The sequence below is a fragment of the Rhododendron vialii genome, chromosome 1a (assembly GCF_030253575.1).
Source record: "Rhododendron vialii isolate Sample 1 chromosome 1a, ASM3025357v1".
Classification (NCBI taxonomy): Eukaryota; Viridiplantae; Streptophyta; class Magnoliopsida; order Ericales; family Ericaceae; genus Rhododendron; species Rhododendron vialii.
Genome location: NC_080557.1, coordinates 40,811,654 through 40,827,406, shown reverse-complemented (window position 1 = coordinate 40,827,406; position 15,753 = coordinate 40,811,654). Strand labels below are relative to the sequence as shown.

The 15,753-nt window shown below is 36.0% G+C and overlaps 1 protein-coding gene across 1 annotated transcript; it reads left to right on the top strand.

Annotated features, from left to right (window-relative positions):
- The first annotated feature begins 5,066 nt into the window (after nucleotides 1-5,066).
- On the top strand, nucleotides 5,067-13,270 carry LOC131316159 (MLO-like protein 6). Its single transcript, XM_058345470.1, has 15 exons — nucleotides 5,067-5,340; nucleotides 5,442-5,499; nucleotides 6,042-6,295; nucleotides 7,257-7,373; nucleotides 7,471-7,531; nucleotides 7,956-8,044; nucleotides 9,466-9,540; nucleotides 10,116-10,210; nucleotides 10,332-10,381; nucleotides 10,873-10,913; nucleotides 10,999-11,172; nucleotides 11,608-11,643; nucleotides 11,775-11,842; nucleotides 11,974-12,034; nucleotides 12,407-13,270. Exons 1-15 carry the CDS (start codon nucleotides 5,218-5,220, stop codon nucleotides 12,911-12,913), a joined length of 1,809 nt encoding a protein of 602 aa, XP_058201453.1. The 5' UTR covers nucleotides 5,067-5,217; the 3' UTR covers nucleotides 12,914-13,270.
- The last annotated feature ends 2,483 nt before the right edge of the window (nucleotides 13,271-15,753 follow it).

The following is a 15,753-nucleotide window of genomic DNA, read 5'->3' as shown; positions in this document are numbered from 1 at the left end:
GCAACTACATGGAGAGTACACCTACTAGTGACGTAGCCAAAAATTTAGGTATGAGGAGAAAAGGTAGAAATCAACGGTCAAATATCCAATGCTTAATCAAATCATTTTTGTCAATGAGGACTATAATATGCTTGTTAGGTCCTGTTGTTTTCAGGTCGATCTTCAATTGTTTTTGTTTTTTCGGTTGGTGTCTTGCTTTTCTTTAGATCTTGGGTGACTTTATGCCGGTGTACCCTTGATCCTTTTAATTTTTGTAATCCTTATAAAGATTAATAAATCTTTTTTGCTTAGCAACAAAAAAGAAGAAGTCTGAAATAGTTTAATTTATATTTACGTCTGCCCATATTTCATATGCATGGCCATGCACGCCATCATCAACGCGTCCGGCCGTTTTTCTTAAGGTCCATCTTATGATAATCACCACATGGCACATGAAAACCGTTTCCATGGGTCAAATTTCATACAAGTAATTATTCAGTGATTTTGGAGCATCGATCCAACACGTGCTATTCTAATAACACCTTCCTCCGTCATCGGACCCCACATGATCAGTGTGTTGAAGAAGGGTGTCGGAGCACCGCGTGACGGTGTCTTTACTCTTAGGAGCACCTGGCAGCTTTTTAATTAAAATTTAATTGGTGATACCAAAATGATATAGTGCGATCATGATGTGTGATTGTCGAGGTGTGTGCAAACCGGTTCGGGCATTTAGTTATAAAAAAAAAATCATATCTTCGGTTGGGTTCTTGTAAAATTACTTTTTTCTTCGTTTTGTGTGTTTTATTCGTCTTTTTTAAATTTTTGTTAGATTTGAGTTATATTTTTAGATTAATCATATCCATCTCGACAACAGGAGTCTAAAAGTAAAAAAAAAAGTTCACAAAGACGAAAAAATACGAAACAATTGTCTTTTTTTTTTGTCTAAAGTGTTGTCTTATATGAATTTTTTTCAACATAGATTTACATTTTTATACTTTTTTGATTTGTCTCGTCAAGACAGATGATTAATCCAAAAAATTAAATTAAACAAAAAGTTACAAAAAATAAAAAAAATACCGAAATAAGTTTCAAACTTAAAAATTTACGAGCTAGAACCCACATGGTTGAGTTAATCACTGTTATCTTGGACCAAAATTATATGTGGGGAAAGGATGATGGTTAGAGGCTAAAAAATGAGTCAATCGCTACAAGAAAAATTCAATTGGGTGACGAATGAAAATCGTCATAAATTGCATGTTTTTTGTCACAAATAATATAGGTGACGAAAAAAAATTTGTCGACTAAAGGTTGTCGAGGATTCCTACCTGGTGACGAAATCTATTTTTCGTCACTTATAGTGCTTTTTGATGATGAAATATTTCGTTACCAAAAAGTGAATAATTGGTGACGAAAATTTTTTCCTCGCTTATTGTGCTTTTGATGACGAAAAAATTCGTCACCGATAGATCACATCGGTGACAAAAATTTTCGTCACCAATATAAGAAATCGGTGACGAAATTTTTCGTTGCAAAAGATGTTTTCATATGCAAAAAGAAATCCTTCTTTCTTGCTCCTGCTGGGTTTCGAACCCGAGTCCTTCGAGTTTTTCGCACAAGCTCCGACCAACTGCTCTACACACACTTTTCAGTAAATATTTGAAATATCTAATATATAACACATATGTTTAACAGTAAAATATATTTCGAATGTAATTTTGAACCTTTAAACATTAAAATTAGCAATTTTGATAAACATGAAAGTTGTAGGCAATTGAGTTATTGTTCAAACCTAATTTGAATTATCTCAATCGGAGATTTTAGTAAAGAGTTATGTCCGAAATACATTTAGTAACAAAGCGCAATTCATAAATTTTGTTGCTGAAAGCGTTAAAATGGTGACGAAATTATTTTTCGTCACCAAAGTTAAGCATTTGGTGACGAAAAAAAATATTTCGTCACTAAATTGCTCTCATTTAGCGATGAAATATATTTTTTGTCACCAAATGATTATCTTTGGAGACGAAAAATAATTTCGTCACCTTTTTAAGCTTTCGGCGACGAAAAATATATTTTGTCACCAAATGGGTACCTTTCGTGACAAAAATATTTTTTTCGTCACTAAACATGTATAATTGGTGACGAAATTATTTCGTCACGAAAGTTGTCAAAATAGTGACGAATTTATTTTTTCGTCACCAAATATACTCATTTAGTGACGAAATTAAATTTCGTCGCCACTTTTTTGTCACCAATTTTCATTTTTCTTGTAGTGAATATCATCCCCTTTTTCCCATTTTAACTTTTGTTATCTAGAACTACTTGCGAATTTCTGTTGAGAATACCAAAAAAAAATTTCGGATCTTAGGTTACATCATGATCCCTACAACTAGGACTTTGATTGGTTTGTCTTTACATTAAAAAGAAAAGAAAAAAACAAGACGAAGATATTTTTAGGCTTTTTCGGACCGACGACCTCACTCGTTTACCTTCTTTATTTTATGGGAAAAATATATTACATAAAAATAGTTCACAACTTATTGTTTGCATTCCACTTTTTTTGGAAAAGATTAAAAAAAATTTAAAGAAAAGCTCGAGTTTCAGGAGAGTTTTTTTTTTTTTGCTCGGCAAAAGAAATTTCTTGAGAGATTATTCAGCTTTAAATGCTCCTCCCCTTCTTACCCTCGTGGTAGTCATGGACAGTGATATTTAACCCCGGGGGGGGGGGGGGTGGTGTGTGTGTGTGTGTGTAAGGGCAGAGATCAAAAAAGAAGTGTGATGATTTAACCCCGCATGACATTAATTAAGACGTGTGATGATTTCTGGTTGAAGAATTAATTTGTCAATTTTTATATTCTAATTCACTTTTATACAGTCATACTGTAGTAGGAGTATTAATTACAAGGGTTTATTATATAGATGTTACTTTCGTATTTACCCAAAAAAAGAAGCAAAAAAGGACAAGTGGTACGTATAATGAGTTGTGTCAAATTCAAATATGCCTTTATTATATGGAGAATTCATGCACCTTGAGATCGATGTTGATCTGATCGGGTACGTACGTATTCTAGAAAGTGTATTCAATCCAATTATTAAAAAAAAATATTGTGAGTATCAAACTCTTGATGGTTCGTTGTTTGGTATACGTACACATATATAGCAATGGACGAGCTAACAATTTTGACTTTTGGTGAGGAAAAAAAAAACTTGTTTAGTTTTTTGAACCTAAAACTCTTCTTCGAAACTAGGTTCTATCAATCCTAGCAAAATAAAATAATCTTTCCAATGGAACTCTAATCTTCATCGAAGATGAAATCGCGATCAACTTAATTGTAAGAATCAACGTACATAAATCTATACATGCTGATATACAAAGCGAGATTAGCGTTTCTTGCGTCCTCTCGTTTGAAGTTAGGTATGGATTGTTTCCATCCATATATATCAAATAGTTATCCTCAAAGGGATTTAATTTTCTATAATCAGAAATCTTCTTATTCTGCAAACCCCGTTCAAGTGTACATCCAAGGAGGAAACAAAATGGAATTAGATTAGTGAGTGGATTTGTTTTTAATGACTCTTTAATTTGCCACATCAGCTAATTCTATTTTTGGTTGTACAAAATTAATACTTCTTCCCCTTGAAGATGCTCCTTAAGGCAAATCAACTAATAAGTTAATAGTAGCACAATGCATCCAATTCCCATATCTTGAATCTTGTATTATGTGGCTCCAATCGCTGCCTATCCCATTCTTCAATTCTTGATGTAGAAAGTCTCCGGCCTTCGGCCCATTAATTAGAGGGTTGTCCGATCCTCTAATTTCAAAACTTTCCAAAATTGATCGAGGTGCGTACACACTTGCAAACACACTCATATTTATTGTGGATGCCACGCACACACTGCACAATTCCAGTGTGTGCGGGACCCACAAGTGAATGTTAGTGTGTTTGTTGTATGAGTGTCGTGGTGCCAGAACGATTGTTAAGTTGTATATTCACATTCTAGCATGTATTTTGTATCTTTTTCTGTGACTACAACATGTTTAATTTCTTGATAATTCAAGTGCCCGAACCAATTTACGTGCACCATACTAAACTTGCGGTACGAGCCCCACCCCCCGCTTGCAAATATTTCAACTAAGGTCGGAGCAAAACTCCATAAGAATTGACCCCTAAAAGGATGTTTTGAAGTAGGTAAGATGTTCCAAACCAAAAAACTTAGAAAAAGGCAAACTCATACCCCCAAGACTTGATCACAAAGCCGACCCATTGGGATTTCAATGACTACGACATTAGTCTTATCTTATCTTTATTACTCCCTCCGTCCCAAAATGATTGTCCGGTTCGCAAAACGGAGTGATAAAATAATGCAATTTTTTCAAGAAAAAATTCAAACTTTTTTCGCAAATTAAAAATACTCATTGATATCTAGTAAGTTGTTAAAAATTTTTTGATTTTTTCTTGCAAAAATTGTATTATTTTTAACACTCCGTTTTGCGGACCGAACAAACATTTTGGGACGGAGGGAGTATAAAAATTCCCCAATAGTTCAAGTGGCTAACAAAATACAAAAACAACAGTTGAAAGAAATCCATACCCATACCATTACAAAATTCGATCGTAACAGTACTATTTGAATCAAATTGATTAATTAAAGTCAAAAAGACGTACTCAATTTTCATGGCATCACTCGGTCAGGTCAGTCAGTCTCTTCTATACATCTATGAAACCATACGCGTCTGCAAAGTCAAAGTCATCCACTCCTTCCCCCTTCCACACCCTCTTTCCTTCATACTGTATACTCCAACATTCTATATATATACCACTCCACACCTTATAACCCCCTTAATTTCTCTCTCTCTCTCTCTCTCTCTCTCTCTCTCTCTCTCTCTCTCTCTCTCTCATACATTCTATATATATACCACTCCACACCTTATAACCCCCTTACTTTCTCTCCCTCTCTCTCTCTTTCTGTCTCTCTCTCTCTCTCTCTCTATATATATATATATATATATATATATACACATACCACTCCACACCTTATAACCTCTCTCTCTCTCTCTCTCTCTCTCTCTCTCTGGGGTATATATATATTTCGACTGATAACTACATGTTTTGGGTTTTCAGTGAAAACTGGTGAGCTTCGTTTTTTTTTTTTCAACTCTAGGGGCTTTCTGAAACTGAGAGAGAGGAGTTTCCGGCGAGTTTTTTCGGAGGTTTTGTGGCGGAGTAGAGGCGGGGAATATGGCGGGGGATAGCGGAGGGAGGTCGTTGGAGCAGACGCCAACGTGGGCTGTTGCCGTGGTTTGCTTTGCTTTGGTTGCCGTTTCGATTGTCATTGAATATATAATCCATCTCATCGGCAAGGTATGCATACACTCATATAGTCATATGTGTATATATATATCTATGGAGTTTCAGAATATACTTGATCTGGATTGAATTAATTCTCGCACCATTTTTTGCAGTGGTTAAAGAGGAAACACAAGAGAGCCCTATATGAAGCACTTGAGAAGGTCAAATCAGGTACACCAAGTTACTAAATTATCATCTCTATCTATTTTGATTATGGTACATCCATAGAAACAAAATCTAACTTAACACATAATCCTGATTTGCTCTCCCCTCAATATACCCGTTCGAGTTTTTATAAAAAGTTGTTTGTCGAGAAAAAAAAAAAAAACTTCATTCAGAATGATGTGTTCTGCATATATTTCCTTCATTTCAAACTCAAACACTCACCATGTAAAAAGGTAAAAAACTTATAATTTAATTCCAAACTTAAATACCATCTCTATCAATTTTTATTATTTTTTCGGTAATTATCAACTTTTATCATGATACAAACAAACAATACATAAAATTACAAGAAAATTGACGTATGTTCTACATTACTATTATTTTTTCATTTCAATTTAAACACTTTTGATTACGATTAATTATTTAAAACAAAAATAGCACTACCTCATCATTCTTTTCGGATTAGCTCTCTCTTATGCTTATATTATGTTTTATTTTCAAATTTTTGCTGATATTTATTTTCTTCCCTTTTTTTTGGTGGGGCGAAGAATTGATGTTGCTGGGGTTCATATCCTTGCTCCTAACAGTTGGACAAGGTCCAATTTCAACCATATGCATACCAAAGAGTGTGGGGTCCACGTGGCATCCTTGCAGTAAGAAACAAGAGGCGAAGCTAACAAAAACATATACGGAAACCGATGATGACGAAGGGGAAGGTCGCCGAAAGCTTCTGTCTGCCGCAGTGGAGGGAAGCTTCCGCCGCGTCCTGGCGGCGGGTTCGACCGACAAGTGCGCGGAAAGGGTATGCATGACTAGTACTCGTCTTTCGTTTTTGTAGACTTTTACTTCTTTTGAATGTTTGTTTGGAATTCTTCATCAGAGATGCTACATGTACGTAGCAACACAGACGTCGCATACAGATGTTTTGGAGATCCGTCTCCGATCTTAAAAAAATGATCGGAGCTGTTCATTTTTCTTGCAATACTTTGTTTAGAGTCCCTGCAAGAGATAAATTCAATAGGATATCGATAAGACCGTTTACGATGCATCCAATTTCGTCGCAGAATTTAGACTTGAATTCTTTAGCAAAGGTTGGACATATCGTAAACCCTCTCACCGATATTCAACTGAACCTATTTTTTGAAAGAACCCTAAATAAAATATTTTAAACAAGATGAACGGTTCTGATCATTTTTTTTTTACCCGAGTCAAAATAGATCGGTACCCAGACTTCAAATCTGTGTCGATATCCTTTCAGATTTTTTTACCATCGAACGTTTGCAACCCAAGAAAAAAGGAATGTGTGGTATGAAGGGAATCTGGAAGGAGACAAGTCCTTATCTAGGACCCACGTGCATTTCCAACTTTTCTATTCCCGCTACGAACTCAATCATGCAATGCGTTTTTTTTTTTTTTTTTTTTATCAAATTCTAAAGTTTAAAAGACTTATCAACATGGCCTTGAGAGTTTTATTTCTTGCTGACGACATGAACTTGAAACTGCGAACTTTCACCTACTATCATGTTCTCATTTTGATAAAATTTATTCTCGTACATTAATATCAGGATGAACCCAAGATAATTAGCGACAATCTTAATGCACATTTCATGTTTTATCAGAGAGTTTTTTATTTTTATTTTTTTGCATCTTTACCAGTTTAATTTTTATTCAGTTTTTAAAACATATGTACATCAAGATTAACCAAGGCCCTACCATTATTCTCATGTGATGTTTTTCTTTTTCTTTTTCTTTTTCTTTTCCAGGGTAAAGTGCCTTTCGTTTCTTCTGACGGCATTCATCAACTTCACATCTTCATTTTTGTGTTGGCTGTCTTTCACGTCCTTTACTGTATTCTCACCATGGCTTTGGGCCGATTGAAGGTACGTAGGTGCATGTATACATAGATCTCTCTCTCTCTCTCTCTCTCTCTCTCTCTCTCTCTGGTACAAATATATTGACTGGGTTGGTGGTTTGTAGATGAGAAGTTGGAAGGCATGGGAAAGGGAAACGAGAACAGCCGAGTACCAGTTCTCACACGGTAATTACCTATTCCATGTATTTTTATACATTAGTATTTTCAGGTTACATAGACATGAAACCAACATGCATGTGAACCAATATTCCTATACTCCTTCTGTTCTATAATTTTTCGATATTACCATTTTTTTTTTTTTTTGTCATTTTTCGGATCAACATTTACAATGTTTTCGTGCATAATTTCAAAAAATCATCCAAAACACAAAATAAAACCATGCCTGAAACAATTTTATTTGGTGATCCAAAAAAAAGTACTATATACAGCTTTCCAAAATAGAGAAATAAAATTATGAAAAGGAGGAAGTAACCCCGCTCCCCTCTCTTGTACTGTTCTTTTGTTTATTACTACTAAAATCTTACATTATGCGTAAGTTGAAACTGCGCGATACAAAATTGTCTACAAATCCTGCGCGGGTATGATGCAGATCCAGAGAGGTTTAGATTTGCAAGAGAGACTTCATTTGGGAGAAGGCACTTGAGCTTCTGGACTAAGACTCCCGGCCTCATTTGGTTTGTAAGTAGACAACCTCTTAATTTCCTTGTTTCGCAACTTTTCTGTCTGCAATTCTATATTATACATACAAATGTAGATGTGACTTTTATTTACTTGGTTGTGCTGCCACTTATCTCTACATGGGTACACATATATTATTTCATTTGAAAGTTTCTAACTCACCTATCTATAAGTACCTCGAAACTCCAATGTGTTAGCCAAGTGGATTCTTTAGTAGTAGACGGTGGGATTGGTTCCGAAATAACGTAACAAACGAAAGGAAGCTAAATGGAGCCAACACCTAAGTGGCTAAGTCCCATGCCAAATGGTTTTGGCTTGGGACTTATGTATTGGCTCTATCCTAAGGTCGTCTTAGGTTCGATTCTCTTTATCAATAACTCTTTGGCCCACTTCACCCTATACGTAAGCGTGTGAAACGACTGTAGGATGAGCTGTACAAATTAGTCTGAGATGCGCGCAAACTGACTCGAGACACAAAAAAGAAAGAAAAGAAAAGGAAGCTGATTAGCTGAAGAGAAAGAAAGATGATGAGACGGAGAAAAAAAAAAAACAAAACCAAGAGTCAAAGGAAGAAATAACGCGGCAACGTTATGTAACGAACAAAGAAGCTTAATTTCGTTTGAATATCTCGAAAATGACGGTCGTACGATGGCAACTAGGCTTAGTTATTACATAACGACCGTTAACGACTTTCGTGTTTGGTTTGACTTTTCCTCGCTTTGACACCTTAATTTCACATCCACGACTTTAATTTCGTTTGAATATCTCGAAAATGAGTTTTTATTTTTTAGTTTTGGGCTTATGAATTCAACTTATTATATTTTTGAAAGATTAAAAAATAATAAAAAATTCAAACTCTTCAAAATATGAAAAGGTCAAAAAGGAGAAATTTTTCAGTGCCGGGTGGGTACCATGTGGTGTTCGCTCGGCACATTCGAGTCGTCCGATGAGATTTTGGACGGCTCAGATCTGAAGAGAGAAAAATGAGAGAGAAAGAGGAGGGGTGAGAAGAGAGAGAAGGTTTTAATCTGAGCCGTCCAAAAGTGCATCGAACGGTTCAAGAATGCCGAGCGAGCATCACGTAGGATATTGCTTGGCACTGAAAAATTTCTCGTAAAAAAGACATGGCGAATAATCTCAACATTTCTTGTAAATAGTCCAAAAACTTAAAAACAGCCGTTCTTTCACGTGCCAAACGTGTCGTATACGTGGTTCATGAACTAGTAGAAATTGGCTTCCTATTCCCTCTCTAATAATTGGCGTGGGCTGAATCCGACCCATTTGGTCCACGCTTTTGAAACATGTTTTTTTTTTTATCGGACTTTTGAGACATGTTTTTTTTTTTAATCAGACTTTTGAGACATGTTTGTTTTTTTTTTTTTTAATCAAACTTTTGAAACATGTTTGTTATTCCATTTCAGATTTGCTTCTTCAGGCAATTCGTAAGATCGGTTCCAAAAGTTGATTACTTGACCTTGAGGCATGGATTTATCACGGTAATTAAATTCCTCTCTATAACTTTATGTTTCCCCACTTTCAATATAAAAGCATGAATACTATTCTTAAATGTTTTATACTCGTACTACCTCCATGTCCCAAATTGTTGGGTCTGTTTTCTTTTCGAGACCTCACAAAAAATTATCTATATCTCACAATCTATAATATTTTTTGTGAGATCTAGCTGTTCTTTTAATGCCTTCAGAAATAGGATCGACCAAAAATTGTTATTCCTTTTTAACTATTTTCTTCATTCGATTCCTTTATATTTTTCCTACTCTTTATCTGCAATTTTTTTTTCCACAAATTCAAAGTCCAAGCACAAGAATGTGTGATTATTTCCTAATATAGATAGCATCCTATTAATTAACCGCAGCATACGACACATTTTGTATTGCAGAATTCCATTCTTTTTTTTTTATCGGCGACAAATATTTTAATTTATTAGAATTCGACAAAGGGAGCAGAATTCCATTCTTACCAACAAGACAAAACTGAGTGGCCAAGCATGTTTTTTTTTTTTTAATTTAAAAGTGTGAAATTAAGCTTATGAAGTTCTGGTCTAATAATTCAGGCACATTTGGCACCTCAAAGCCATACAAGGTTTGATTTTCAGAAATATATCAATAGATCACTTGAAGAGGATTTCAAGGTGGTCGTCGGTATCAGGTAAATGCTTAATTTTTTTTTTTTTAACTTATTGATTACTTATTTAACATCTCAATTTTTGTTATACGTACCATCGTAATTTGTTGCACTGACAGCTTCTTTTTCAAACTAATTTTCACAGTCCCCCAATTTGGCTATTTGCTGTGATATTCCTACTGTTCAATACACATGGTGAGTACGAAGAATATACTGCTGCGTAGATCAATTATGTAACTTTAATACTATATATTAAAGGAAATTCAAGTAGATGAAAAAAAAAAAAAAGCAATGGCAATTCTATTGAAAATATTTTGAAAAATCTAGACCTGGCTGGAAAATAAAAATATTTATGATTATAACTTAGAAAATAAAATTGCATATAGATACAATCTTTTGAAAATGTAGCGCACACATACATCCGGATTCCGGCCGCACACAGCCTCCAATGCACGTAGGTATCACGAATATAGTGTGGAATCCACGAGCATCAAAATGTCTCCAAAAACATGTGTGTACGGATTTGCATACGGATTTCAAAGTCAATAGTATTATTGTTTCTACTGTAACTGTACGTTTTCCATCATGCCATTCTCGGTCAATAGCTATTTCAGTACTCTATTTTTGGCTTTTGGGTAATTTGTTTGACTAAGGTTTTTCTTTCTTACCTGTTTTTGTTTGGACAGGATGGTATTCCTATTATTGGCTACCATTTATCCCCTTAATTGTAAGCAGACACTCTATCCCACATGTTTTTCGTTCTTGATTGCCCAAAAGTCATATCTAACGGCTCAGGGTGAATGCGCGTGCAGATCATCCTATTGGTGGGGACCAAGCTACAGGTGATCATATCCAAGATGGCCATAAGGATTCAACAGAGAGGTGAGGTTGTGAAAGGAGTGCCCGTCGTTCAGCCGGGGGATGACCTATTCTGGTTCAATCGTCCCCGTCTCATTCTCTACCTCATCAATTTTGTACTCTTTCAGGTACTTTTTCCAAAAAAATTTTGATACAAAGCTATTCGAGCAAACTTATGCTTACCTCAACTAATGAGTTCTTTTAATTCCTTATGTAAGTATATGCATCTCTAAATATGCAGATATGCCTTAGGAAAATGATTTTAGGTTTCGTTATTTGAATTCAGTAAGCATTAAATGTGGCACGATAAGAAACGAGCACAGTTTTAGCACGGCACGTTTGAAAAACATAATTATTTTACACTTTTTGTGTTGATCAAAATTTTACACTTTTCGGAGTTTGAACAAGCACGGTTTTAACACGGAACGAGAACGATTTTAGATGTGTGTGTATATGTGTGTCTCTTTATGTATCCTGATGCAGTTTTCATTAAGTTCAACTATGTGTTGTTGTACTTACATTCACTTGTCAATCTATATATATATATATATATATATATGCAGAATGCCTTCCAGCTTGCTTTCTTTGCGTGGACTTGGGTAAGCCACCCCAACTCTTATGTCACGTTCACATTATAACCCTGCCATAATTAGTTAATTTCACTCTTGACGAGAGATTATTCTTACGTATCTATTTATCTATCTATCGTCCTGATCATTTGTATTTTCAGTTTGAATTTGGATTGACGTCTTGTTTCCACGAGCATTTGGAAGACATAATCATCAGAGTTTCCATGGGGTGAGTCTCATTAATTCCATTAATCGATTTCCCTGCCATACATAGTACATTCAAATTAATTACTAATTATACAGGCCAAGTTGCTTAAATTTTTTTAACAAATGTTAATTATGGTGATTTTTTTTTATCAGGATCATCATCCAGATTCTCTGCAGCTACGTCACTCTCCCTCTTTATGCCCTCGTGACACAGGTAATTTATCATACAACCCATGGGCCTGCAAACGAGGCGAGCTTTATAGTGTCAGAACTAGGCTTATTTACTAAGCGAGCCCAAGAGTACTTGAGCTCGAGCTCGACTCCTTTTTAAACAAGCCGAAGCCTTGACGAGCGAAGCCTATCGAATTTAATTTTGAGACTCTTTTAACGATCAGTTGAGCTTTCGAGTGTTACAAGCCTAAACTCAACTTGAGCTCGACTCGATTAATTACTGAACTAGTCGAGCCAAGCCACGAGCAACTTGGTTTGCAGCCCTAGGTCTAAGAAGTTCAAAAATAAGATGTCCTATTTCCTCTCAATAAAAATAGGATTCTTTTTTTTAATTTTGCATTCTCATTTTCAACAGATGGGTTCAACAATGAAGCCAACCATATTCAACGAAAGAGTGGCCACGGCACTCCGGAACTGGCACCACACGGCCAAGAAACACATCAAGCAAAACCGCCAGTCCGGTTTCACAACCACAACCACGCCCATGTCCAGCCGGCCCGCCACCCCTTCCCACCACCTCTCCCCCGTCCATCTCCTCCGCCACTATAGGAGCGAGATCGACAGCAGCGTCCAAAACACCCCCCGCCATTCCAACTTTGACGTCGACCACTGGGGGGCCGACACCGACGGCTCCCCGTCCCCATCCCACCGCTACCACCGCTATGGCGGCGGCAGAGGAGACGGAGACGGATCTTCGTCCCACCGCCACCAGCAGGTCGAGATGGGGCGTATGGAAGACATCAAGAGCAGCGAGGTGCCACAACTCGAGCCGAGCTCGACCCGGGTGGCGCCGCTGCCGCAACACGAGATTGATATAGGAGCGCCGAAGGATTTCTCGTTTGATAAGAGAACGAGTACATGATTATGGGTATATGAGGAGTTTGGATTACTTTGGATGGTGGGGGCCATTATTGGGATGAGGTGAGAATAAGAAAAATGTTACCGACATAGATGGATGCGCACAAATTTGAATATAGATGTGTTTGGAACCATCGAATGTACATAGGGTCTATGAGACTCGGGTGCATGCATTGAATGATTCTAAACACATTTGTGTTTGTATTTGTGCACATTTATCTGTGTCCGTGGCATTACTCTCAAAAATAATTGTGGAGATAGTGGCAAGGGGATTGTAGGAAATTGAGGAGAATTGAGGCCTTCGATTTGGTTGAACTTTGTAAAGAACACAATTGTTTCTTACTACTATTTTTTTCCTTTCTTTTCGATAAGTTAGATGCTAAAATTGAGAATATAGAGACGGGATAGGGACTTCCAAATGGGTATATGTTGAGCATCTAATGTTATTGTAGTCCAAATTGTTGCAGAAATGGTCATCATTATGAATATTACCAAATTTTGAATTCAAAGCCACAATTCTGTCCATTTGCATAATATTATTATTATTATTATTATTATTATTATTATTATTATTATTTTCAAAATGGTAATAGTATCATTGATAGAAAACACAAATACATAAGATAATCATCGAAAGGTAGCATTCATCTTTAATCGAAGTACTAAAAAGCTACTACAAAGCAGGGTAGCCTTCCTATACAAATACTTCTCAAATCCAAACAATGGATTACCCCAACCACAGTCTTTGCACAATAGAAGACTCACAGTACTGATAAAAAATATATATAATACCCGAAGCAACGAGGCCACCAAACTAATTAAATCTGATTCATTATTTGGACCGCCACTACCGTTGATTTCCTTCGTCATAGAACCATAAACTCCACCACTATCGGAATCTGAATCGGCACCTCAATGATGATGGGGAAGCAGAGATAAAGGAAAAGAAAAAATCACAAAGAAACTCGATCTCAAATTTGACATCAAGAGAGAAAACCCTCATTGAAAAGAAGGAGATACTGTATTTAATTAAAGCAATAGAAAACTGAGGAAGAAGAAAAACACCCATCAAGAGTAAAGCCCTCCCCTCTTGCGTTGCATAAGGGTGATGAAAACCCTAGGTGAAAGAAGGAGAACGAAAAGAGGCGGCTAAATTTTTTTTAGAGAGATGCTTTGGGTTAAAGAGAGAGAGAATTAAGCAACCCGTTCATATATATCACTAAGGACCAATTTTTCTCAATCACCCCACCTCATTCCACTAACTTTTTTTCACTTTTTTGGTTTTGTCCTATTTGAATTTTTTTCGCGTTTGTTTATTTTGCGCCAAATTTTTTTTGACTTTTTGATTCATCTCAACGAGACGAATTGGAAAAGTAATATTTTTTTTTACTTTTACCCAAATATTTTGAACAAGGACCACTTTTAAGTAAAAAAAAGGTCAAAGTGGTCCTTGTTCAAAATATTTGGGTAAAAGTAAATTTTTTTTTACTTTTCCGAGAGACGAATCAAAAAGTCAAAAAAATTTGACACAAAACGAACGAATGCGAAAAAAATTCAAATAATGATGTAACCGCACTTTTGCGTTTACATCCGAATATGTTTTGCGCTTTTTTCACGAATGTTGAACAATGGTTTATACTTTATACTTAACTTTGAAAGTCAAACCGTCTCCCAACCTACCATGAGCGTCGACAATGCCCTGCAGTTACGTCTGAAATCTGAATTACACAAAGTCATAAACACGTACAGAATTTGTGCTTAATTTTCATTCAATTTTTAAGTAAGGAGTGGGTTACTTCTAAAAGGAAATACTTTGGGACCTAGCTAGCTCGTATTTCATTTGAATGAGACCACGGCATAGTGAAGACAACGATAACTCAAAAACGAGTTTGGTTAAGTAGGCATTAGAAAATAAATATAATTCGTCATCTTTTGTGTGGTCCCACGTTCTAATCACACGGAGGTTGAATATTCCTAATCTTTGGGTCACTGGAACATTTATTCGCTCGTTAATTTCAGCCTTCAGGGCTCTTGAATGAATTCGAGGTGTGCAGAAACTAGCTAGCTCGAATATTATGTCATAAAAAGAAAAATAATCAAGACTGCGATAGAGTTGTACTATTATTAGGCAACTTGGCCAATATTGTAGAGATATCCTTCGAGGTTGGGGGAAAGTTTTTCTACAATATTGGACTTGGAAATGGATGGTGGATTTTGATGTTTGACTTGGGTTTGATTGAGCGATCAGATGAAGACTTTTATTACTAATAATATGGAAAGAAAACCGAAGACACTAGACCCCGTTTATTTAAGAGTTTTGAATTTAGAATTCTAATCATTATCCTATATCTCTTCAATTATTACTCTCATTTTTTATTGATAATCATTATTCATATTTTCAAACATTTTATTTCTCTCTGCACTTATTACGTACCTATAAGTCCAAATCCAAAATCCCAAAACGAACGGACTCCCAAGATTCGGGATGCAAAGGAGATCGACTCATGATATAGGTGTTGCACGCAGAGGATAGCTAGAGATCTTTTAGCTTTGGAATTTGAGGCCATGAGCAAGTGATCAATTTCTTCTGAGAAGAGAATTCGTGTGCCAAATTTGTTTCTAGATTTTTCTGTGGATTAGCCAGCCAATCTTGATCGTACTTCCGACAAGATAGAAATTTTTCTTTTTGAATTGGAATGCGCTGCGATTTATGAACTTCATTAATTATTAGGAAATTGATTGGGTGGCCCTAATGCAACGACACCTTTTGTTAGGACCACAATAGTTTTTGTGTAATTGACTATTGAGCCCTCGTTAGTCAAAGCCATTGTGAGACAATTCAAT

Excerpts from the sequence above, each read along its gene's own strand:
- LOC131316159 (XM_058345470.1), top strand. The coding sequence starts at position 5,218 with ATGGCGGGGGATAGCGGAGGGAGGTCGTTGGAGCAGACGCCAACGTGG. Across the intron at positions 5,500-6,041 it reads ACTTGAGAAGGTCAAATCAG|AATTGATGTTGCTGGGGTTC; the intron begins GTACACCAAGTT and ends GGTGGGGCGAAG. Across the intron at positions 10,211-10,331 it reads AAGGTGGTCGTCGGTATCAG|TCCCCCAATTTGGCTATTTG; the intron begins GTAAATGCTTAA and ends TAATTTTCACAG.